Source organism: Biomphalaria glabrata, chromosome 7 (assembly GCF_947242115.1).
Source record: "Biomphalaria glabrata chromosome 7, xgBioGlab47.1, whole genome shotgun sequence".
NCBI classification, from domain to species: domain Eukaryota; kingdom Metazoa; phylum Mollusca; class Gastropoda; family Planorbidae; genus Biomphalaria; species Biomphalaria glabrata.
The window spans coordinates 10,418,250-10,441,642 of NC_074717.1; the positions used below are offsets into that span (position 1 = coordinate 10,418,250).

General features: G+C 37.2%; 3 protein-coding genes across 4 annotated transcripts; all 3 read left to right on the forward strand.

The window, feature by feature from the left end:
• Positions 1–1,352: 1,352 nt before the first annotated feature.
• On the forward strand, positions 1,353–4,162 carry LOC106067208 (acanthoscurrin-2-like). Of its 2 annotated transcripts, none has more exons than XM_056036685.1 (3): positions 1,353–1,485; positions 2,605–2,986; positions 4,047–4,162. In XM_056036685.1, the coding sequence occupies exons 1-3, from the start codon at positions 1,399–1,401 to the stop codon at positions 4,067–4,069; spliced, it is 492 nt and encodes a 163-aa protein (XP_055892660.1). In that variant the 5' UTR covers positions 1,353–1,398; the 3' UTR covers positions 4,070–4,162. The 2 variants fall into 2 exon arrangements, with proteins under 2 accessions (XP_055892660.1, XP_055892659.1); XM_056036684.1 differs by having other exon boundaries at positions 1,419–1,539.
• A 5,779-nt stretch (positions 4,163–9,941) lies between these two features.
• On the forward strand, positions 9,942–11,877 carry LOC106067209 (ctenidin-3-like). Its single transcript, XM_056035087.1, has 3 exons — positions 9,942–10,097; positions 10,818–11,205; positions 11,779–11,877. The coding sequence occupies exons 2-3, from the start codon at positions 10,821–10,823 to the stop codon at positions 11,799–11,801; spliced, it is 408 nt and encodes a 135-aa protein (XP_055891062.1). The 5' UTR covers positions 9,942–10,097; positions 10,818–10,820; the 3' UTR covers positions 11,802–11,877.
• Positions 11,878–19,300: 7,423 nt separating this feature from the next.
• Positions 19,301–22,547, forward strand: LOC106066608 (ctenidin-3-like). The gene is made up of 3 exons (XM_056035086.1): positions 19,301–19,413; positions 20,498–20,906; positions 22,445–22,547. Exons 2-3 carry the CDS (start codon positions 20,501–20,503, stop codon positions 22,465–22,467), a joined length of 429 nt encoding a protein of 142 aa, XP_055891061.1. The 5' UTR covers positions 19,301–19,413; positions 20,498–20,500; the 3' UTR covers positions 22,468–22,547.
• Positions 22,548–23,393: the final 846 nt, after the last annotated feature.

A 23,393-nucleotide genomic window follows, 5' to 3' on the forward strand; every position in this document is an offset into this window, starting at 1 on the left:
TGGAAGTTATCTAAACTAACTATATACTCCATTGTTATATCAACCGAGGGGATTATGACAACTGACCTCACTGTAAAAAAAAATGTTTGTAAAATGTTTTACATGTTTCGGATGTTCCTTCAGAGTTGAAGATAATTACTTCCTAGTCCAAACCTCCCGCAGGACGACGGAGGATGGGAGCGGGCAGGGTTTGAACCCTGGACCATCGATAAATCTGAACGACAGTCCAGCGCGCAAACCGCACGACCAGGCAGCCATCCATTGTAATGTTATCATGATTTTTTAGTCATTTTGTGGAAACACTTTAGATATCTTAAATCATAAATATGCAAAAAGTAAGCAAAACTTATAATAAGCTAAAATGAATAATTAAAAAAAATGTATCATTTATTTACATTTCAAAAGTGTACTTTGAAAACAGGCAAAGATACACACACGCACACACTAACTATCACTAAGTTAAATTATACGAAATGTCACGTAGAAATTTCATCACTGTTTGAACGGGGTCACTATATTTCAAATCCTATTCTTTAGCAACTTATGCATTTTAAACATTGGTGAAAAAGGAGAATGATTTAAAATTTAAAGTACTCTCGTTCTCTGCAAATATGGCATACTTTCAGGTCTATTAATATTGAAAGAGATAGAGACATCAACAAACATGCTGCCCAGGACATTAAATTACTAATAATCCTGTACTTTTATACACATGATATATAAGCCCGCCTATTTTGTCTTGCGCTATTTTGTCGGGAAATTTCGCGCTATTTTGTCGGCGCTATTTTGTCCGCGCTATTTTGTTGGGTTACCGAAATAACGTGTACTAGTATCTAAGGGGACAAACTTAACATATTTACCCATATCTCTGAATACTAAAGGACTAATATCAAACATAATAATTAATTTTCAGTAATTAATTAACTAATTGGTTAATTTAAAAAAATGATTCTTGTTTTGTCTTCGCCAATGAATAATTGTGCAAATTTTCAACTTCATCGAAGAAGGAGTGTGGTTGAAATAACGTTTTCAAAGTTTTTACAAGACAGAGTGAACTGATGTAAGCTTTGTAAAATGTAATTGATTATATTTTTAAGCCTTTTGGAGAGGCGTTGGATCATATACCCTGTATAATAATCACTTTGTTATCTTGTAATTTGCAACTTAAGCAATTGATCTAATAAAATGACCTGATTAACAGCAAGATGACAGAACTGAAAAAGTAATACATCTCAATACAAAGACATAAAGATCATATTTGAAATCTTAAAGAGAGATTACTGAATAGTGAAATTAAACAAAAAATCTGATTTGATTACAATTTTAATCCTATTCATGCTGATGTCCCTTGCGGCTATTAGCCTATGAGACAAGATTGTATATAAGGGGCTGTTAGTCATGTTAAGATTCATCAACTTCAAGTCAGCCCATCTGCTTGTTTCCCTTGTTGAGACGGAGTATAAGTTCCGTAGTCACTACAATACAGTTAAGTATGGCGTCAATAATGTCCAAACGTGTGATGCTGTGTGTAGGATGATGGTAGTTCTTGTTTTCCAAGTTCTAACTACATTTGTGTACAATATTTTATTATTTTTAAAATAAATATCAATGTATATAACCATTAGCCTAATCATAGTGTGATCTTATAAATCAGTTATTTGAATATTTTAAGAAAACACAGTTTGATTGAGAAAGTGTTTTTATACTTTAAAATTGCATTGGTAATTCAGTTTTCATTTTTTTGGAAACTATATTCATGTCATTCGAAATTGAGTAGGTGTTAAAATATATATTTTTGTCTCATTTTCTTGTAACTTTATTCAAACTGATGCAAGTTTAAACTTTCTAAAATAAATATGTTGCAGAAATAATTTATCAGAGGCTTCAGACATTCTTGAAATTGATGGATAATAACATTATAACTAACACACCGTAACTTTACAGCCTCCTTCAGTCGCTAAGCGACTATGGATGATCTCATAAAAATGAAATGAATGCCTGGGCATTAGCTGTGATCGGAACGATGTCGACCACACGTCAGTCCCCCCCCCTCTCCTTGCAGCTGATGTATCCATAGGAACGGCAGTGCCGATACAGTTTGGGGTCAGCGGCGTTCTGCCAGGGTATAGCACTGGGTGCTGCAAACTGCCAGCTCCTGATTTTGCCTTAGGGTTGACTCCCGAAGCCTTTACAATGATTGGGTATAGCTTCAAGGCAACAGGGGTTTGAATTTAGAGTTTTCCTTCTCCTAGGTGGGAAGCCAGCCATTGCTAACGAGCCCCTCATTCACAAAGCTGACTGGTTAAGGCGCCAGTTACTCGCCTTTGCCCCTTCTCCTGTTAGTGAGAACAGTTCCTCCGGACTCAGTATCTGAGCCACATATAAAGGCCAGGAATTGGACTGGTTGTCAGAGGCTATTTGAGACGCATGCCATTAGGAAGCATTTTATAGGTAGTGGAGTGCTTACATCCATAACCACTTCCGGCAATGACAACATTGCGGAACCAAACCTTAACTTTCATTATAATTCAAGATATATAAAAATGGATTCACTCTACCATCCAGTATAAATAACATATGAAGTCTACTTTTTTTCTTCTCCAGACAATGTATAAATCAGTAGCTGCTGTGCTTCTCTTGGTCGCCATGGTTACCGCCAATGGTGGATACGGAGGCGGTTACGGTGGAGGCTGGGGAGGATTCGGAGGTGGATGGGGAGGACTCGGTGGTGGATGGGGAGGTAAAGGTGGATATGGCTACGGTGGAGGACTTGGAGTAGGCCTTGTTGGCATTGGCGGATTCGGAGGACTCGGCGGATGGGGACGTGGTGGAGGATACGGCGGTGGATACGGCGGTGGATACGGAGGTGGATATGGTGGTGGATACGGCGGTGGATACGGGGGTGGTTACGGTGGATACGGCAAAGGTGTTGTCAGCGTCTTGCCCGTTGTTGGTGTCAGTGGTGGCTATGGAGGCTACGGATATGGTGAGTTTTTTTTTTTTACAAAGCTTATTTCCACTCACTCTGCCTGTCTGTCTGTCTGTCTGTCTGTTAAAAAATGTGTGCACGTTATTTCTCTCATATCCATTCTCGGATCTCGTTGAAACTTCGCGCAATTGTTCATTGACGTAGTTAAAACATGAATCAGCAAAAAAACAACAACAACCAAGTAATCAATTAGTTAATGATAATTATTTATTTTGTTTATTGCTAACACGGGAAAATAATCCTCCAATATTTACAGATACGGGTAAATATGTAGGATTTCGACTTCTTAAATAATTGAAAAAAAAATTGTTTCACCCACAACCATTCTCGGATCAAGTTGAAACCATAAAAAATTATTTATTGTACTTATAAAAAAAACATGAATCGATCTAAAAATTAACCAATTAGTCATTTAATTATTGGTAATTAATCATTTTGTTTGAGAGCTAATAACTTCAACATTATTGAGAGATATAGTTGTAAGTGCGGATTTCTTTCCCTTAGATTTGATATATTTTTCTTGTTTAAATAACTATTTTGTTATACGTTTAGTTTATCTAATAAGAGACAGTTGGAAATGGTATCTTATGGGAACATTGTTATGCTAAGGATTCGTTACATTGATTTGTACTGTTGTATTGACTATTGATCTAGAATACTTGCGATGTAGAGATGTAACAATATACCATTAGTTATACTTAAAGGGGAGATGGGTATATGACTTTAAACCTATACATCATCTGAATATAAGAATACATTGGAATACAATTTTTAAAAAAATTAAAATATTTAACACATTTTTATCTCTGCGGAAAAAATTAACAACATTTGATTGGAAAACTTATTCATCTATAAATGTGGCAATGTGGCAACATCAGTGACAAGTACATATCAGTGACAAGTGAGATATTTACCTAGAACAAATTGCTCAGTGACTAGACGTACAGTTTACTAGGCTTAATAGGTGTTGAACTGAATTCGATGCTTGTTGCTATTATTATATGTATTTAATGACATTCAAAATATTAACTGATGTTCAATATACCTTTGTCTACAGGTGGTGGCAAAGGTTACTACTAGACAACATAACTTCAATCTGAGTACAAGACCAAATTTATAGCCGAAATATGTTGCAATAAAATAATAAAATAAAGAGATCTATTTGTACATACACACTGTTGCAGAGTGAATGTTGAATTTTTAAATTAATCTTTACTATATAAATAATCTAGATAGCGACAAATAGAATAAGAATCGTTGTTTGAAGATAGCAATGATGCAACTGTCTCCGGGTTCCCAGGATCCCTTTCTGGAAAGGGCTCAGTGCTTCAGTTTCAGAATTACATAATTAATGTCAATAATGTTAATAACCTTTTAAAAAGTTACTTTTTGATATTTTATAAACAATTCTTTTGTTTGTGTCTCCTCTCTTCAAAGTTCGAAGAAAAGTGACACAGAAAAAAAATGTTTTTTCTAAGACAATTCAACTTGTAAGAAGCTGAGGAATTTTTGCAATAGGAATAGCTTTTCTCTTAATAATTAATAAATGTTAAATTTAAAAAAAAATGTTAAATTATTTTACCCTGTTACTACTGCCTCCCCATTTTCCCGCTTTTCCGGAAAAAAAATCCTGGTTTAAGCGCATTTATAAATTGTTACAGAGTACATAAAATACTGGTCTGATGATAGACAGTTCCAGATAATATAATATTAAAAGATAGTAATCTAGACTAGACTACTGATCTAAATGTAGGGTATAGAAGATTTTAGTTTGGTCAAATACATCCTGACTTAAGACTTTTTTTTTGTTTTTTGACCCGATGAAGAATTTGCAAGCTGATAAGAGGAATTCTAAAAAAGAAAAATCACGAGATGAAGCTGGTTTACAAGGGAAAAAAAGTTAAGAATAGTTTGCACAGAAAAACTGTGAACTATAACTAATGAAATGAGTTTCTACTCGGACTGTGAATGCGATTGTTCTATACACATTTTGAGCTTTCATATAGCCTCCATGTTCATCTGCTTGTAGGACAGCAATATGTAACAACAACTAACACATGCATGAGTTCAGATTTTGATACTTTATCAAACTTTACCTATTTTGACGAAAGGGACAAATCCTTTCGCACTCAAGATGTGTCGAATAGTAAGTAATGCCAGGGCCGATTTTTTGCACACAGTCCGCCCTCTGTTGACTAATGTTTTCAGCATGAGAACATATATTTCCGACAACTATGTAAAAGCGCTTCATTGCAAAATTTTTCATATTAAAGGCAGCTGAACCTCTGAGGCTCCTTTATACGCTGTGGTTAGACTCTTTTAGGGGCTGTGGTTAGACTCCATTAGGGGCTGTGGTTAGACTCCCTTTGGGGCTGTGGTTACACTCCTTTATGGGCCGTGGTTACACTCCTTTATACGCTGTGGTTACACTTTTGTAGGGGCTGAGGACTGGTTACACTCCTTTAAGGGCTGTGGTTAAGATCCTTTAAGGGCTGTGGTTACACTACTTTATGCGATGTGGTTACACTCCTTTATGCGATGTGTTTACACTCTTTTAGGGGCTGTGGTTACACTCCTTTATGTGTGGTGGTTAGAATCCTTTAGAGGCTGTGGTTACACTCCTTTATGCGCTGCTATAACATTCTTTCATGCAATGTGGTTACACTCCTGTATGCGATGTGGTTACACTCCTTTTGGGGCTGTGGTTAACACCTTTATGCGCTGTGTTTACACTCCTTTAGGGGCTGTGGTTACACTCCTCATGTGTTGTGGATACACTCCTTCATACGCTGTGGTAAGATTCCTTTATGCGCTGTGGTTACAGTCCTTTATGTGCTGTGGTTACAGTCCTTTATGTGCTGTGGTTACACTTCTTTAGGGGCTGTGGTTACACTCGTTTAGGGACTGTGATTACACTCCTTTAGGGACTGGTTACACTCCTTTAGGGGCTGTAATTACTCTCCTTTAGGAACTGTGTTTAGACTCTTTTAGGGGCCGTGGTCAGTGGCGTCACTAGGGTCGGTGTCACCCGGTGCGGTTAGCTAGGAGTGTTATCCTCCCCCCCCCCCAGGAAAAAATAATCTTCCCCTCAAAAACAAACATTTTTCTTTATTTTGAACAATAAAACTGTAAGATAATTAATAAATTGTTTATGCTCGAAAAATGGTTTTCAATTCTATTTTGAAATGTTTTTTTTCACATTTTATCAAATTTTCTTCTTCTTCTTCGTTCTCATTTTTATGCTGGAGTGTTCAGATGACTAGACCAATATATGAGATAAACTGCGCAGTGCTTTACAAATCAGGGAGCTCTTCAAATAGTTTTCTTTGTATTGTGGTGTTTTGGGGCCAGTGCCTTGTACGGGCCTCTTGGTAAAGAAAGCATTTCTGGTGGACATGGTCAGCGTCAGCATTCTCTGGTGACACTCCACACGGGCAGATTTCACCAGTTCCAATTCACTCAAAGTTGTCCGGGGCGAAGCCCCAGGCGCCAAGCGTTTTTTACATTTCTGAGCTTCAGAAACTCTTTCTCTGGCGTCTACAACACATAATAAAGTCAAATAGAATTAAGTTAAAAAGGGTTGGGACATGTTGATACTAAAATTTGAGAGAAATTCGAGGCAGTAATTTTTTTTTAAAGTTACATTTTGGAAAAGTGCATTTTTCTCACTTGGGTGTCACCCCCAGGTGGGTGTCACCCGGTGCGGGTGCCTAGTGACGCCACTGGCTGTGGTTACCCTTATTTAATGGCTGTAGTTACTTTCCTTTAGGGGTTGTGGTTACACTCCTTTAGAGTTATTCACATGTCGGATATGGCCCACGAACCGTAATTTGAGCATTATAGGTGTGATGCATTGAAACAAAAGGTCCTGGATGAGTTTTAATGTAGACATAAAGATTTCATTTATACAATCTCTATACTTGATCAGGTTTAAGTTCATTAGTAGAATGTGGTTCAAGATTATCAACTCTAAATTTTTTCTTCGTAAAGTAACAGAATCAGTTCTATATTTATTGTAGAGATTTCTGTGAAGTCTACCCTTCTAATCTTCAATATAAATTAAAATGTACTTTATAACTTTAATGCATCTAAAAGCTTGTCTGTGAAAAATGAAATGGAGTACTTGTAAATTAATCTCATTTTCCTTTTTTTTTTTTTTTACATATCAAAGTGTATATTTTAAACTTGATTTGTGGAAAATACGGAGGCCACTTGTTAAGCGCGAGGTCCTGGCACCGTCCTGGACAGTTGCATCTTCACGTTCCAAACATAGTAGTCTGTCTCTTAGTATCTAATTATGTTTAGTCTACCATGGCTTTGACTCGATAGGCATTACAGGGCACGATGCAGTCACTATTTGCAGAATTAATAGCCTTGAACCCCCCCCCACCCAAAAAAAAACCCACTAGAAATCGTACACAAATATTACCATTAATAACTGTAGCGGCATTTTACAAAAATAATATTATATTATCACGAATTAACTGAATGCCATTGTCATTGGAAATTCTTCCCATTAGATATTTATTTTTAATTTAGTTGACAGCTTGAAGTGTGAGGCTTGTTTTAAACATTGAACGTAAAATATTAAAACTCTCATTGAAAGTGACAATTAAATCTTCTGTGTATATATCTTATGGCGTGAATGTGTGTGTTTCTGTGGTGATGGTGAGAATAGGGTTGGCGATTGGTTGTGAATGATGCAAGTTAAGAGGCATTTTCATCAGCTGTCTTTGAAGGACAGAAGACTCAAGATTGCCAGAGTAAAAAGATGTGTGGGTTTTTTTGGTAGTGAGTTAGATTTTGTTCAGAATATCCGTTTATATTATTACTAAAGTCTGCTACATTTATTTATTTCATCTCATGTTAAATGTGTCTATATTGTAATACAAGTTCTATTTAATATTGTTCACAAAGAAGTTATTTCAAGTTTTATAAGTTAAAATTAAATACGCCTACAGCGGCTTAGTTGTCTATCAACAGTTTAGTGTTACAAGTCAACGGCCGTCAACACACAACAATATGTTTATCTGTAGATCCGATCCTTTACGCCAATGATTGAGCATATATTGTATGGTGATCTAATGGAAGGCAGGAGAATGTTAAGGTTGTCCACCTCTAGGGTATACTGATGTGTGCAAGAGCGACATGAAGCTCTTCAACAACGACAACAAAAAGCCGAAGAAATGAAGCAAAGGAAAGATTCACACATGGAGGGCAAGCATAAAGGAGGGGTCATGGATAGTTTCTAAAAGTTCAGAACCAGAAAAAGGAAGAATGCTGAAAACTCTGCAGCGTCTTGTGATTACGTCTAACCTGTGAACGAGGCAAACCCTAACCCGGAACCCCCAAGGAAAGAGGAAGAGGGGACGACCAAGGAATACATGGCGCCGCGATTTGGAAGCAGATGTCAAGCAGATGGGGAAGACATGGGACAGTTGGAGAGACTCACCCAGAACCGAGATGCCTGGAGGAATCTGGTTGGTGGCCTAAGCCCAGAAGGGACCACAGGCAGAGATGAGATGAACCTATGAACGTGGATGTGTATCTAGGATTGGCCTCTTTAGTCAAAGTTGACAAGGGAAAGGATTGCTTCTCGAGGCGTAAAATACTAATAATTGGAATGCACAGTGCATTATTTGGGGAAAAAAATAGAGCACAAAATCCAGTATAGATTTGTTTCTAAGCTTTACCAGGTTCAAATTCTAATTTTTAATCAAAATACTAATGCAGCATTATTTTCATCTTTCAATTCAATCTTAACTTATTGTGTAAAATTTAATCAACACACTGTCAATGTTTATAACTTTACAAAAACAATGATGTTGATTTGTTTTCTTACCCACTAGTTTCTATCCACTTCTATTGGTTTTGTAAAACTTATATGAACACCCTCTGTCTCTAATACAAATTTTGAACGGGTTATTTCTCCCACTTCCTAATCTCGGATCAAGTTGAAACTTTGCACAATTATTCCTAGCTAAACATGAATCAATAAACATAAATAAAAAGTTAACGCAATAGCTAATTAAATAGTGGTACCGGAAAAGGGAAATGAATCTTACAGTATTTGGGTATGTGGTTGTAAATGTGGAGTTCTTCCACCTAGATGTGCCTTTTATTTTTTAAAGCTAAATTTTTTTATTTTACTTGTTTTTATGTAGATCTAAATCTCCGTACTTTTTGTAACTAATAGACCATGTGTTCAATGATTGAAACAATCTAATGATTTAGGCACAGCCTATACAATCAGGCAGTAATATTAAAGTGGCCCAAGTTGATTTGTGGGGGTGTAAACAAATATGTGTTCATTTGGCAAACATGGTCTTGTGAACCTCCAGGCTGATAAAGGTTGTTGTTATTTTGAATCAATTATAACTGTACAGTGTACACAATGGCGTACATTACTCTCCTGGTCTAGCAAATTTTTAGCATTTGCTATCCTGCATTGGGAGGGAGGGGGGGGGGAGAGCACCATTCAATCGTTTCCATATCGTAATTTTTTTTTATTGATCCATGTATTGTCATCGGCAATGAATAATCGTGCAAAGTTTCAACTTGATCCGAGACTGGGAAGTGGGAGAAACAAAGTGGACAAGATTTGGACCAGCAAGACAGATGGAGTCAGTTGATATCAGCGAGCTAAGAAAAATAACAGTACATACTGGTTCAACTGAAATGAGAGGCAGTATTACTGTACAATTTGTTTAGACTAATGCATAAACCAAACAAAGGTAAAAAAAAATATATCGTCAATACTAAACACACACACACAAAAGCCAATCTATTAAAATTATTAACTGTTTATTAGTGTTTATAAACACTGACAATATTGACGGAATGACAGAGTTGAAAAGCAAAATGTCACAAAGGTTTAACATTGGGAAAGGTTTATCCAGAGCTTAGGTAAAAGATTTTAAATCGTATTTTTAAAAATGTTAATCATGTACGATTACAATTTGAAGCCTATTCCAAATATTGTCCCTTGTGGCTATAAGCACGTGACACAAACTGTATATAAAGGTCCACTTGTTCAGCTTACAGTCAGCTCATCTGTTTGCCTCCCTTGTTGAGACGGATTTTTCCTTCCGTAGTCACTAACACACAGGTAATTGTATAATATTTATTTATGTATATATCTGTCACCTGTATAGGATCAAACTTCCTTAAAATATGTTTTCTTTTCTTTGATACTATTATGAGGGCATAGTGCGGCAGTGTGGTATGCGCTATTGACTGTCATCTCCGCCCACTCGAGTCCCTTGTTGTCCTGCAGGACAGTTATTTCTTATACACCTCTATATTGATAATATGCGCCGAAATTATTTTAAAAAGCTTGAATGTGTCGGAGCAGTAATATTTCCTTTCTTGAAACTCAATTTGGTTCAAGATATTTTATTAATCCTTGCCACCTTAAATTCAAGAAATATTAAAATTATTCTTCACTTTCATGTTGTTTCTGAAACTTTATTCCAACTTGGATCAATACCTCGATGCGATCCAATGTAATTATATTTTATCCATTTCCCCCCCCCCCCCCCACTTAAACGAGTTCCTAGTGAGTAATGTTTAATGTATCTAGGTAAAAGGTACTGAATGAATAAGTTTCCAGTAACGAGAAACAGTTTTTTTAATTAAAAGACTTGACATGATTTAAAATAGAACAATAATACAGACGAAGGCACATAACACAAAGCAGTAGGACTATATAAATAATGATCTCTATAAGTCTATAGACTATACTATCTTGTTCGAAACTAATAATGTATACACTGATGAAGTCAATTTTTTTTTTGTGTTATTAATTTCTTTTCCTTTACGTTGCCAGAAAATGTACAAGTCTGTTGTCGCTGTTCTTCTCTTGGTCGCCATGGTTACCGCCAATGGTGGATACGGAGGCGGTTACGGTGGAGGCTGGGGAGGATTCGGTGGAGGATGGGGAGGACTCGGTGGTGGATATGGAGGTAAAGGTGGATGGGGCTACGGTGGAGGACTTGGAGTCGGCCTTGTTGGTATTGGCGGATTCGGTGGACTCGGCGGATGGGGACGTGGCGGCGGATACGGATACGGAGGTGGATACGGAGGCGGATATGGTGGTGGATACGGTGGTGGATACGGAGGTGGATACGGAGGCGGCTATGGTGGATACGGCAAAGGTGCTGTCAGCGTTTTGCCCGTTGTTGGAGTCAGTGGTGGCTATGGAGGCTACGGATATGGTGAGCAAAATAAAATTTCATAAATATTTACTTTATTATAAAAGAATTAGTAGGAGTAGTAAGCCTGTGGTCTAGGAGAGATGTGATGTACTAAGGTAAAGAAATGTTAATTTTTATCGGGATAACACGTATTGACTTATTTAGGGCTTGTGGGAGAGGAGCTGAAATCAAACTTGGCTTCACCTTCTGTTAGCAGAGAAAAGTAAGGGACTCTGGCCATTGTGCTGTATCTAAAACTAACACAAATATTTCTGTTGGTCCACTTTCCATACAACTTTCTGGGGGAATTAATTTAGAAAAAAAAAGCAATTACAGTGTGTTTGTGTTTGTGTGTTCGTCTGTATTTGCCAGGCAATGAAACTGACCACAGTTGGGCTATATGTTTATGATTAAACTTAATTCTGAACCTATGACAAAATAGACCAAAAAATTATTACCTACATAAAATATACATACCACAGCGATTGTGGATATTATGTTAGATGCCTATATTTTTATTTTTTAAAGTATACTATTTGTAATATTGATGCCATTTAAAATATTAACCATCATGTCTTATATATTTGTCTACAGGTGGAGGCAAAGGTTACTACTAGACTACATAACCTCAATCTTACATTACAACACTTAATACGATATATGTTGCAATAAAGTTAATAGTAAAATAAATAACATTGTGTTTTATTCATATTCTTTGTTGAATATATATATTGATTTATAATGTTTATTTTATAAACTTGTGTTTACAAAAATTTTATTACATGACATTATCCATTAATGACTGCAGCCTCTGCGTTTATATCATCATAATCGAACTGGTCGAATCATTTCACATTTAGTTTTCTTTAATATATGTGATAACCACAGACTGAAAAAACAACATTATATTGAGAATATACAAAGCTAAGAGCATAGACATAAATAAATATAGACTGGCCGAAGGAAGTAACTTCATGTAACTTGAAAACATGTATATCTGTTTTATTCGGATTTCCGAATTATGAAAAATTGCATGATCTTCATTCTTAGAGATTAAACAAAACTACACTGCCTCCTTATTTACAATATATATAGGTGTGTGGCTGAAATAGATATGAATACTTAACTTTTATATAGCTCATAAATGCTGTATAATAAAGTACACAAAATTGCAAGTCACAAATTTTCGTTTCATAAAACTCTTTAATCGGCCAGTCTATATTTATTTATGTCTATGGCTAAGAGATAAGTTGGCTGTACATGAACACACCAAACAATCTACTCAAATTTAATTCACCATCTCCCCAATGCGTCAAAAAAAAGTCAAAAAAAAAAAATCTGCCTTTCCCATTTCCCAAATTAAAATCTCGATTAATTTTTTCCAAATCTTTTGTCAAACCTAAAAATGTTTGAACATTTGAGTAAAGAGAGTAATAAGAAGGGCGGGAGAGTATCAGCGAAATGAAATAGACATGCTGTTTGAAGATAGTAAATGGCGCCCAATGGTTCTACTCTCCAATGTCCTGTGCCTCAGTTTCAAATGGACATACTTTTTGTCAGTAATTGTTCAAAGCTTTCAAAACCAGCGACTTTCTTTTTTGTTATATGCATTACTTTCTCCCTCCTCCTCCTCTCTCCAATCTCAGGTTTTTAACAGTGAAGAAATAAGGAATGGGTTTAAACAAAAAACACAACACTTTTACACATAATTAAGGGCCTAAAGTGGGAGGCGCGGTGGCTGAGCGGTAAAATGCTTGGCTTCCGAACCGGGGACCAGGGTTCAAATCCTGGTGAAGACTGGGATTTTTAATTTCGGGATCTTCGGGCGCCTCTGAGTCCACCCAGCTCTAATGGGTACCTGACATTAGTTGGGGAAAAGTAAAGGCGGTTGGTCGTTGTGCTGGCCACATGACACCCTTGTTAACCGTGGGCCACAGAAACAGATGACCTTTACATCATCTGCCCTATAGACCACAAGGTCTGAAAGGGGAACTTTACTTTTTTTCTTTAAGGGCCTAAAGTGGTACCGCCAAAGTCATGGGTTTGAGTCGTAGTGGAGATTAATTAAAATTTAATTACTTCATGTCCATACATGACGAGGTCAGAGGTCATCAGCAGAACCTATTTCATGAAACATAGCTCCGCAAACCATTTCATCTAGTCAAAAAAGGCTAAGAATTAGAGACTATTGAATAGAATCAAGAAATTGACTTTGCAGGTCATATACAAAATAGACTTATCTATGCTACCAAAAAAAAAAAACTCTCAAAATGTCTAATGAAACATCTTATCATAGAGCAGCCACCTTAAGCTACATTAAAAACAATTTTAATGTTAGAGGATTACAGCTACAGGGAGTCCTCGAGTTACGACGTTGATCCATTCCTACGTCGCTTCATGAACCAATTTTCCTGTGCAAGTCGTATCGTACGTACATACTTTTTGTAAATACTGTAAGCACTTATCTTAGTCCAACATCTATCCTAACACAGGACCCTGATTAAGTATTTAAAAAATAAAGGAAATACAGAATACGTTCAGTAATGAGATAAAACAGAAATAACGAAAAAGAGAAAAATAAGCTTATTGGGAGAAGGAATATGCAGAAGGTTATGGAGATACTGTGGCAGGTGAATCTGATGAAGCAGAACCTGCAGGAGATGCTCTAGATACTGGGGGAGGTAAGTCTGAAATGGCAACTCAGAGGGTAAACTATCTCTTCCGCCGCGCATACCTGTTACAGATGTCCTGAAGGTCCGAGAACTTCCGGTTCCCTTTTATGGACCTCTTGACCAAGGAAAGGCTTTTATCCATGGCCAGGATGAGGCATCGGCTCTTCACCAATCCCTCTGTCCGAAATCCCGCCTTATCCGAAACGATCATGTACTCTCGTCCGGTATGTCGCTGGACACGACCCCCTTGAGCCCCCACGAGTATCCCCCTCTCGTGCAAGGCCGGAGGCCGAGCCTGCGTGGGGGCCTTTCGTATGCCTATTATGTCCCACCGAACCCGTGCGAGGGTCCATCACAGCGCGTATGGCCCCCGTTGGGGAACGAATCAGTGGGGGTTTGGACGGGTTAGCGAGCCTTTGTTACATCCCTACCACGTGAAGTGTACAGTCTCTCGACCGTACGAGTGGTAGCTCACTGAGAGCTATGTGCGCTACCATTCTTAGCCTATCCGCATCCCCTGGCGGACGTATCCACGGAGGCGCCACGCTGAGGCGACGGTAGCTGGAATATCCTCCGCCGCGCATACCAACTGGTTCCCGCACAAGGTTTGCGTGTACGACGCAAGGCCACTTGAGTCAAGGTCTTAAACAGTATATGGGAGATGTGTCGTAATTACGAAACAAGGATTTATATAATATATGGTAAGCACCGTTACTCGGGACTAACGTAACTTGAGGTCCTGTAATATAAATACAGCAGATAATAAAAAATCTATATTTTAAATATGTCGTTTGTTAATCTATTTTACAAATTAAAGTTCGTTGCTGGTTTTAAACATGGTTAATAGATAAAAACTTATTTCTTTCGTACTCACTGTGTATCAAGGGCATTTCAAAATCTGTAGTTAATTTTTTACAAAAATTTCAATATAATTCTAATCACAACAAAATCAAACACACTAAAAGATTTTTTTTTCCAATCAGGGGACATAATTCTAATGTCACCGGACCAAGAGCAGCAACTCTTCTCTTCTCTCACCACTAAGAATGTCTACATAGGAGCCCACTGTAGATTAGTATTTCTCAGATTCACTCAGTGCAACCTATAGCAAAAAGAAGATTTCATTGTTTAGTTGACAGCAAGTGTTCCTTCGTTATGGCGTCTTAACATTGTTTATTTTGTCTATTCATTTCAAAATATATTTAAATCTTCCTTTATTTTTTTTTTTCATCTTCTTATGTTTTTCTATTAAATCCATTATATCTGTCAGGTGGGTTTTGTCCTCGCGCTCATCTAGGGTATGATGTACTCCGCCGGGCTCCCCACCTGAACAGTGTTTATTAGCTTTATGCCGGGGTTATAATTTAGCCTTGGCTCGTCTGCCTGGGCACCCCTAACAGTCTCAATAAATATCTAGGAACGAATAAATCAAATATTAACGTATACTAGTGAATAACAATATTGCATATAACAACAACGGTTTAATGAGTTAATGATATATATGATATTATGAGGCATACATTATGAATAAATATCAGTGGCAATTACAGATTACATTCAAAGGGCTATAGCACACCTTAATCTCAGTGCCATAGTCAATCAGGCCTCACAACGCCAACCCAACGCCACGGGCAATAGTCAACTACCAAGCCTACAACTCAGACTTGACTCCAGCAGAGTCCCAAGCCTGCGTCCCTAGATAAAAAAAATACACACTCCTTTGATACCGCCATTCTCACGATTATTAAAGAAACGATTGTAAAGCTAGGACATGTAGAAGATAGTAAGATAAACTAACTTACCCAATACTGGGGAATAACACCACACAGATAACTCAATCTCAAGGCACACCAAGAGAACACAAAGAGACTCATCTCAAGGCACAACAAGAGAACAATGACACCAATATAGCGCATCCTTAGAAACAGAACTAATAAGACCTTATGGTGCTCAAACGAAAATACCCTACCAGATGCGCACGACAATATCGTCACCATATTCATTTATATCGATTTCTCTTTTTTCCATCTCTTTCTATATTTAATTGCTTTAGAAGAACGTAGATGGGTTTCTTAAAATCAACGCATAAATGAAGAGCGAATTTCTGTATTGAACAGTACAATATACACTATACAGTCTCCACTAGCATTGGGTGTTCAGTAGTTGAAGTTACAATCCAATTCGTACAGTTGAAGACATATCATCAATGTGACTACCACTTTATACACAATCATTGGAATTTTCTACAACTTCCTCTCCAAAAAATAAAGATCAGCTCTGCACACCACATTTTGCCATAAAAAAAATCTTACAAAGATAAAACAACAAACAAAACAAAAGACTAACAGAAAACAAAGAATGTAACATTTATCTGAAATTCGTTCATTGATTCGTCCAACTTCATAAAAATAAATCAGGTAAATTTAAAATAGAATGTTACAAACAAAAAGACTTGCTATAAGCCTTTTCAAAATGTAAATGCACTACTCAAGAAGAATTACTTTACTCCAATGTAGCAAAGGACTTTCCTAGCAGCCTCCCCCCCCCCCCAAATGGTCCGTCTCAAAAGCTATATAAAAAAAAATCCGTTATCAATAACAAATTATTTCGTATCAAAATAGGTGCAACAGGTTTATCGACCTTATTTCAAAAGAGTAAATAATCCACAATCAAAATACTAATCTAGTCATACATAATAATTAAAAACTAAAACTCTGCTATGTCGTTGGTTTTCCTGCCTGATTCAGGCAACCCATTCCATGCTCTATTAACTCTACGGAAGTCGGAATAAGAAATGTGCCTTTATTTCTGTGTCTTTCTGAAAATTTTATTAGGTTGTGTTTTTTTTTTAAGTGAACTCTTTTTTCTTTTTCTTTTTACATTTAATCTTTCAAGCCTATTTTCATGTACACACCCAAACACCCTTTTAAACCTTATTTTAAAACTCTTTCAATGTTCTATTTGGAAATATCACTAGCAATAGTTTCGAACTCTTTAGATTTGTATGTGCTGGCTCTAAGTCTCCCTCAGAAACTCCAAACGACTTGCAGAAAGAAACTGGACAGCAGAAGGCACGTGTCCAAACCGGGACCATATTATAGTGACCATGTGACTTCTTTGATAGAGAAGACCTTTGCATGTATATTTATTGGGACAGACATATCTTTTAAACCACGACTCATTGTGCCAATTAATTGTTAGGTTTGTTTGTAATAAAATGTATGAATGCAACTTGACAACTGACTCGAAAGAGCCACCCACAAGTTTGTGATTAATACGAAATTCCTTTATCTTTTACAAAGCTTTTATCTACTCCCTCTGTCTTTCTGGGTGGAATCTTGCACACGTTATTTCTCCAACTTCCCATTCTTGGATCAAATTGAACAATTATTTATTTTCGATGAAAACACGCGAATCAATTAAAAAAAAACTATTAGTTAACCAGTTAGTCGTGAATAATTAATTTTGTTTTATATAGAAATGTATAATAAAGGGAGATAGGCCTTCATTGGCCTCCTTCAGTCGTAGAACGACTATAGTTCATCTCGGAGCACACTTCCTCATGTGGCTGTGGAGCCCTATTTTGGAGAGACACTCCCGTCCACAGATAACGCAGGTTAAGGTGGCTTTTGCTTCGGTGGTAGAGGAGCTGGCCGTTTTTCGGATTGTACATTTTTCTTCCTGAGCTGAGACCCATGTTCTTTCACTGTCCATATCTTTCTTGGTCACTGTCTCTCTCCATCTGTTGCGGTCTAGAGTATGTCCTCACAATGGTCAGTATTGATGTTCACTGATTTGAGGTCACGTTTTATTACATCTATGTAACGGAGGTGGGGGCGACCAGTTTTTCTTGTGCCAGACGCGATTTGTCCATAGAGGATGACTTTCGGGATGCGCTTGTCCTCCATCCGGCGAACATGTCCAAGCCAGCGCAAACGGCGTTGTCTGAGGGCTGTAAAGATGCTGGGAATACCTGATCGCGCAAGGATCTCAGTATTGCACACTTTTTCTTTCCATGTGACATTCAAGATCCTACGGAGACATCTCAAATGGAATGAGTTCAGTTTTCTCTCTTGCTTTGCGTAGGTGGTCCATGATTCACTGCCATACAGCAGTGTACTCATAACGCATGCCTTGTAGACTTCCATTTTGGTCACCGTAGTTAGCTTATGGTTTTCCCAAACTCTTGGCCTAGTCTAGCGAAGGTCGAGGCAGCCTTCCCTATGCGTTTTTTTTTATCTCCTCTTCTAGAGACAGGTCATCTTTAATTGTGGATCCCAGATAGCAGAATTCGTGGTGCTGTAGCAGGTGGTCCCATAACATTTGTTTTCTTCGTGCTAATAGTCAAGCCATATTCTTTACAGGCCTGAGAGAAGCGGGACATTAGTGACTGGAGTTCCTCTTACGTGTGTGCCACTACCGCTGCGTCATCCGCTGCATATCTCTTACGAGGGTGGCTCTGATTTTAGTTTTGGCCCTCAGTCTGGCAATATTTAGGAGTTTGCCATCAAATCTTGAATGGAGATAGATGCCTTCGGTGGATTTGTCAAACGCGTTGTGGATTAGCAGTGAAAATAGAATTCTAAAGAGGGTTGGGGCCAGGACACATCCTTGTTAAACTCCGCTGTTAATACTGAAACTTTCAGAGCTGGCACCGTTGAATTGCACTGTACCCATCATATTTTGGTGGAAAGATATGATTATATTTAGTGAGATAAGCCTTACGTAGTGAATTACGTCGTTCACTATATATGTAAAACTATAGACTTTTTTAGACTATAAAACATTCTATTTATATAAGCACTTGAATAGCTAAGTGGCTAACGCGTCGGTCTTCTTTAATGGAGGTTAGAGACCTATTAGTCAAATTCAGACTTATGTAAATTTTTAAAAATAGTTTTTTTAAAAAGCAGCACGGTACTTTCTTCCAGATTCCACTGCCCCCCTCCCCCCGGGTGGTCCACAAAATATGATGCAACTATAGCGCACTCAGCATTATATAGTTGCGCTAATCAAAAACAATTAATAAAGATATTTCCAATTGCATAAACTTACTATTGATAGTCCTTTTCCTTCCCTCATTAGGAGCAATACATAGTGGTAGAGGGATAGACATTTTAGAAATACTGTTTTGACAATTTTTTAAAGATCAATATGAAATTCCGTACAGAAAAAGCGTAGCGACTCTAAATAAAAAGAAAGAAGAAATGTAAATCTCGTCAAATTGTAAAACTGTATGCGTTCACACATTGACAATCATGACAAAATGTGACAGTTGAAAGCCAGCATGTCACTTCTGAGAAACTTAAGAACAGTTTATGGAGGACTTGTGTAAAAAAAAAACGGTAAATTGAATAATCACTATTTTTAAAATGTTAATCAGAAATGATTACAGCATGAAGCTTATTTAGAGTTGTGTCCCTCGTGGCTATAAGAATGTTTCACAAAATATATAAAAGGGCTCTCATTCATTGTAAGATACGTCTGCTTCTAGTCAGCTTAACTGCTTGCCTCCCTTGTTGAGACGGATTTTTTTTCCGTAGTCACTAACATACAGGTAATTATTTATTTGTAGTGATGATTATTAATTTTAAAATATTATCAGAACAGCAATCAATTAAAATGTTGTTTTTTTCTTTCTTCCTAGCGAGTTTTATTCTATGCTTTTCATTTAACATTGTCCATTTAGGCTTTGAGGGATGTGCTACGGCATTTAAGTACGAGATAAGGCTGGACTTGATATTTTTTTATTCTTTCTGAAGCCGGTACTTATCTTTTGTAACTAACTCGGTGAAGTAGAGACATAAAAAATAAACTTTGTTCATTCATAGTTGTTGGCTGGTAGATCTAGTTGAGTGAAGGTGTTGTTGAGCAACCTGTTTACCTGAAATGTTTTTATTACAATAGCGAGTTCTTCAATGCACAATCCAAATCAACAGGACGAATAGTATACAATAATTTTACCCAGCCTTTAGCACATAAAACTTCATTACAGAAAGAAGGGCACATTCCACGTCGTCCAAATCACTACAAGCGGTCTCTCTCGTCGTCCGTTATCCGTCTCTCTCCTATTTCCGTTCCAACTTTTAAATGTTCTGTTGCGTCACTAAGGAAATAACCAATGAAACCCAGCTTCTACGCGTTGAGTCATTACATAAGATATCTTTTTATGATGTAGAAATAATGTGGCATCCTTCAGTCGAGAAGCGACTATGGGTCATCTCATAGAAATAAGATGAATGCCTGAGCTAGCGAGCTTCAAAACTTACTGGTACCATTTCCGACAATTGACAACATTTTTGTGATGATGTGACTTTAAATGAGTAAATCTATTTAGAAAACACAGACAACAAAAACAGCCCTGTAGAAACATGTCAGTCTTAGTATTTGAGTCATTCTCGGGGGTGACCCTTTTATTATGTGCAAGTTAAATGCATTTACAAGCGAATTTGAATGAATGCAATAATAATAATAACAATAATAATAATGGTCAATACGCCACATTCTACATTTAAATTACTTCTGGAGGTCTAGCTTAAGATTTACTGAAACAACAAAAAGCTATCTATTTACAGTCATTTTTTTTTTTCGCCTTTGATGACAATCCCCAATGCATCCATAAAGTTTTTTTTATTTTTCAGAAAATGTACAAATCTGTTGTAGCTGTTTTGCTCTTGGTCGCCATGGTTACCGCCAATGGTGGATACGGAGGCGGTTACGGTGGAGGCTGGGGAGGATTCGGAGGCGGATGGGGAGGACTCGGTGGTGGATATGGAGGTAAAGGTGGATGGGGCTACGGTGGAGGACTTGGAGTCGGCCTTGTTGGTATTGGTGGATTTGGAGGACTCGGCGGATGGGGACGTGGTGGAGGATACGGCGGATGGGGACGTGGTGGAGGATACGGCGGTGGATACGGAGGTGGATACGGCGGTGGTTACGGAGGTGGATACGGAGGTGGATATGGAGGTGGCTATGGTGGATACGGCAAAGGTGCTGTCAGCGTCTTGCCCGTTGTTGGTGTCAGTGGTGGCTATGGAGGCTACGGATATGGTAAGAAAAATTTTGTATATTGTTCATTTAGGCAAGCACTCGACGATATAAAGGAATAATCTCACATACAGTTTAATAAACAAATAACAAATGAAGTCAATAGAGACAATCAACTACCATCGGAATACAAAGTTCTCTCAGTTCCCAAGAACTTAACCAGAATCCTCTTTGTCTCTTTGTTTGTCTTTCTCTCTGTCCATCCCTTGTGCTGAACAGTGCGCTGGTGCGCACCATATGCGTCGGCGTAGGAGCAGAGTTATAACAATATATATAACAATATAGGCATTTATTTAATAACATTTAACTGATTATACAAAACTACCTAGGAGGTATGGGTTATAGCCCGCGTCTTAGGAGAAACTTAATTACTAAAGTTTCTTTTCAGTGATGTTTTTTCTACGGATTTGGCCAATCGTCAAGGGGCAGGGATATAAACAAATTGGATCATGAATTATTTATTTTTAAAACAAACAACTAAATGAACGCTGGTGTCATTGCGAATGTCTGTGATATTAGCTTATAATTACATGCCTATCAAACACACGGCTCTATGGGCGAAGTTATGGTATTGAAATAGATTAGTAAAAAAATATGCTAACAGAATATAGATCAATACATAAGGTTGGTCAAATAATTCTGTAGTTTGTTAAGCTTGATTTTGTCTCTAATTATTCTGAAATATTGTATCTAAAAGTCGATGAGATATATTACTGAATATTTAGATACACGTGCCCTTATAAATGTTGATGCTGTTAATTACTTTCATTAAGTCTATACTGTAACGAATCTAGGGCAAACACTTGACGAAATATCACGCTGAATAGATGAGTGCTGTTTATTTTGTTAATATTATTATTTATTATTATTATTATATTTATTATTATTTTGTTTATGTTATCTAATAATCTATGTGTTCATTTAGCTCTGGCCTGCAGAGTTCACTCAGTCTTCCACTAACAAATAAGGTTCACTGTTGCTTCCTGTGTCTTAACGACCCTTTCCACATTTTCCTCACAATACTTCTTCCTGACTAGACAACCGACATTGCTTCTCACCTTCTAACCACGCTGGCAACGATCCCTTCTACAGCTCAGTCAGTTCTAGCCTATCTCTAGTTCTGCTTCTCAGTCAGTTCTAGCCTATCTCTAGTTCTGCTTCTCAGTCAGTTCTAGCCTATCTCTAGTTCTGCTTCTCAGTCAGTTCTAGCCTATCTCTAGTTCTGCTTCTCAGTCAGTTCTAGCCTATCTCTAGTTCTGCTTCTCAGTCAGATCTAGCCTATCTCTAGTTCTGCTTCTCAGTCAGTTCTAGCCTATCTCTAGTTCTGCTTCTCAGTCAGTTCTAGCCTATCTCTAGTTCTGCTTCTCCATCTACTTAGCCGGAACCAGTCATCCATCTTGTCTCTACCCTCTGTTCATCACTCATCTTTAACAGTGCACTAGTGTGCACCTTTTACTGCAGAGATATAACAATACTAGCGTACATAATCATACTGTACTATTTGAAATATTAACCAACATTGAATGTTTATTTCTCTACAGGCGGTGGCAAAGGTTACTACTAGACAAAGCAACTTCAGTCTTACATTTCTACAGTCATGTACTTGCCAATAGTGTTGCAATAAAATGAAAAAAAAAAAAACAATGACCAGGTGTTTTGTTGAATGTCTTATCTTGAGTGAGTTCTGGCGTTATGATGCGATCTCTTTCAGATGAATCAATGTTTAAAAAATTTAGAATTGAAAAAACAAACAAACAAAAAAAACAACAAAAAATAAACAAGAAAAACATTAATCACCAACAATTAATAAAATATTTGGTTAATATTCAAATCTTGTTAGCTTCAATGAATAATTGTTAGAAGCTTTAACTTGATAAGGGAATGGGACATTGGAGAAAAAAACAAACTTTTTGCCAGACAGACAAACAGACAGACAGAGTGAGTTGATATTGGTTTTGTAAAATTAATTTTAAAAAAAAAAGTCACTGACTCCTTAATGCAAGTTACATTTTGCTTCTCATAACTAATAAATGTTAAATAAAAAGAAACTGTTCCGCCCAACCCACACGACATTAATCGAATATCTAAATCTGCTACAATTTAGATTATTCTAATGATGGACCTTTCGATCTAGACTTAGAAGACAGTGCACAAAATGTTAATAAAGATTAATTTATAAATAAACTTTCAATGAATAATGCCTACATGCAAAAATGACAGAAGATGTTCAAGATAAATATTTTATTGTTCTCTAGCCAAATTTAAATTAATTTCTTTTTATAATAAAAAACACATATCGGTCAAATGAGAGTTTTCCCAGTGTAGCCAACAAGGTTGTAATTAAAAAAAAATAATTTTAGCCGTTTTCGAGATCCGTGTCCAGGTTCCAAACATGTCACAGTTACGAGCTGAATAGAGGTATGAAACCACAGGGATGTTGTCGACGGTCATTGACTTGTAGCACCAAACTGCTTGCAGACAACTAAACCG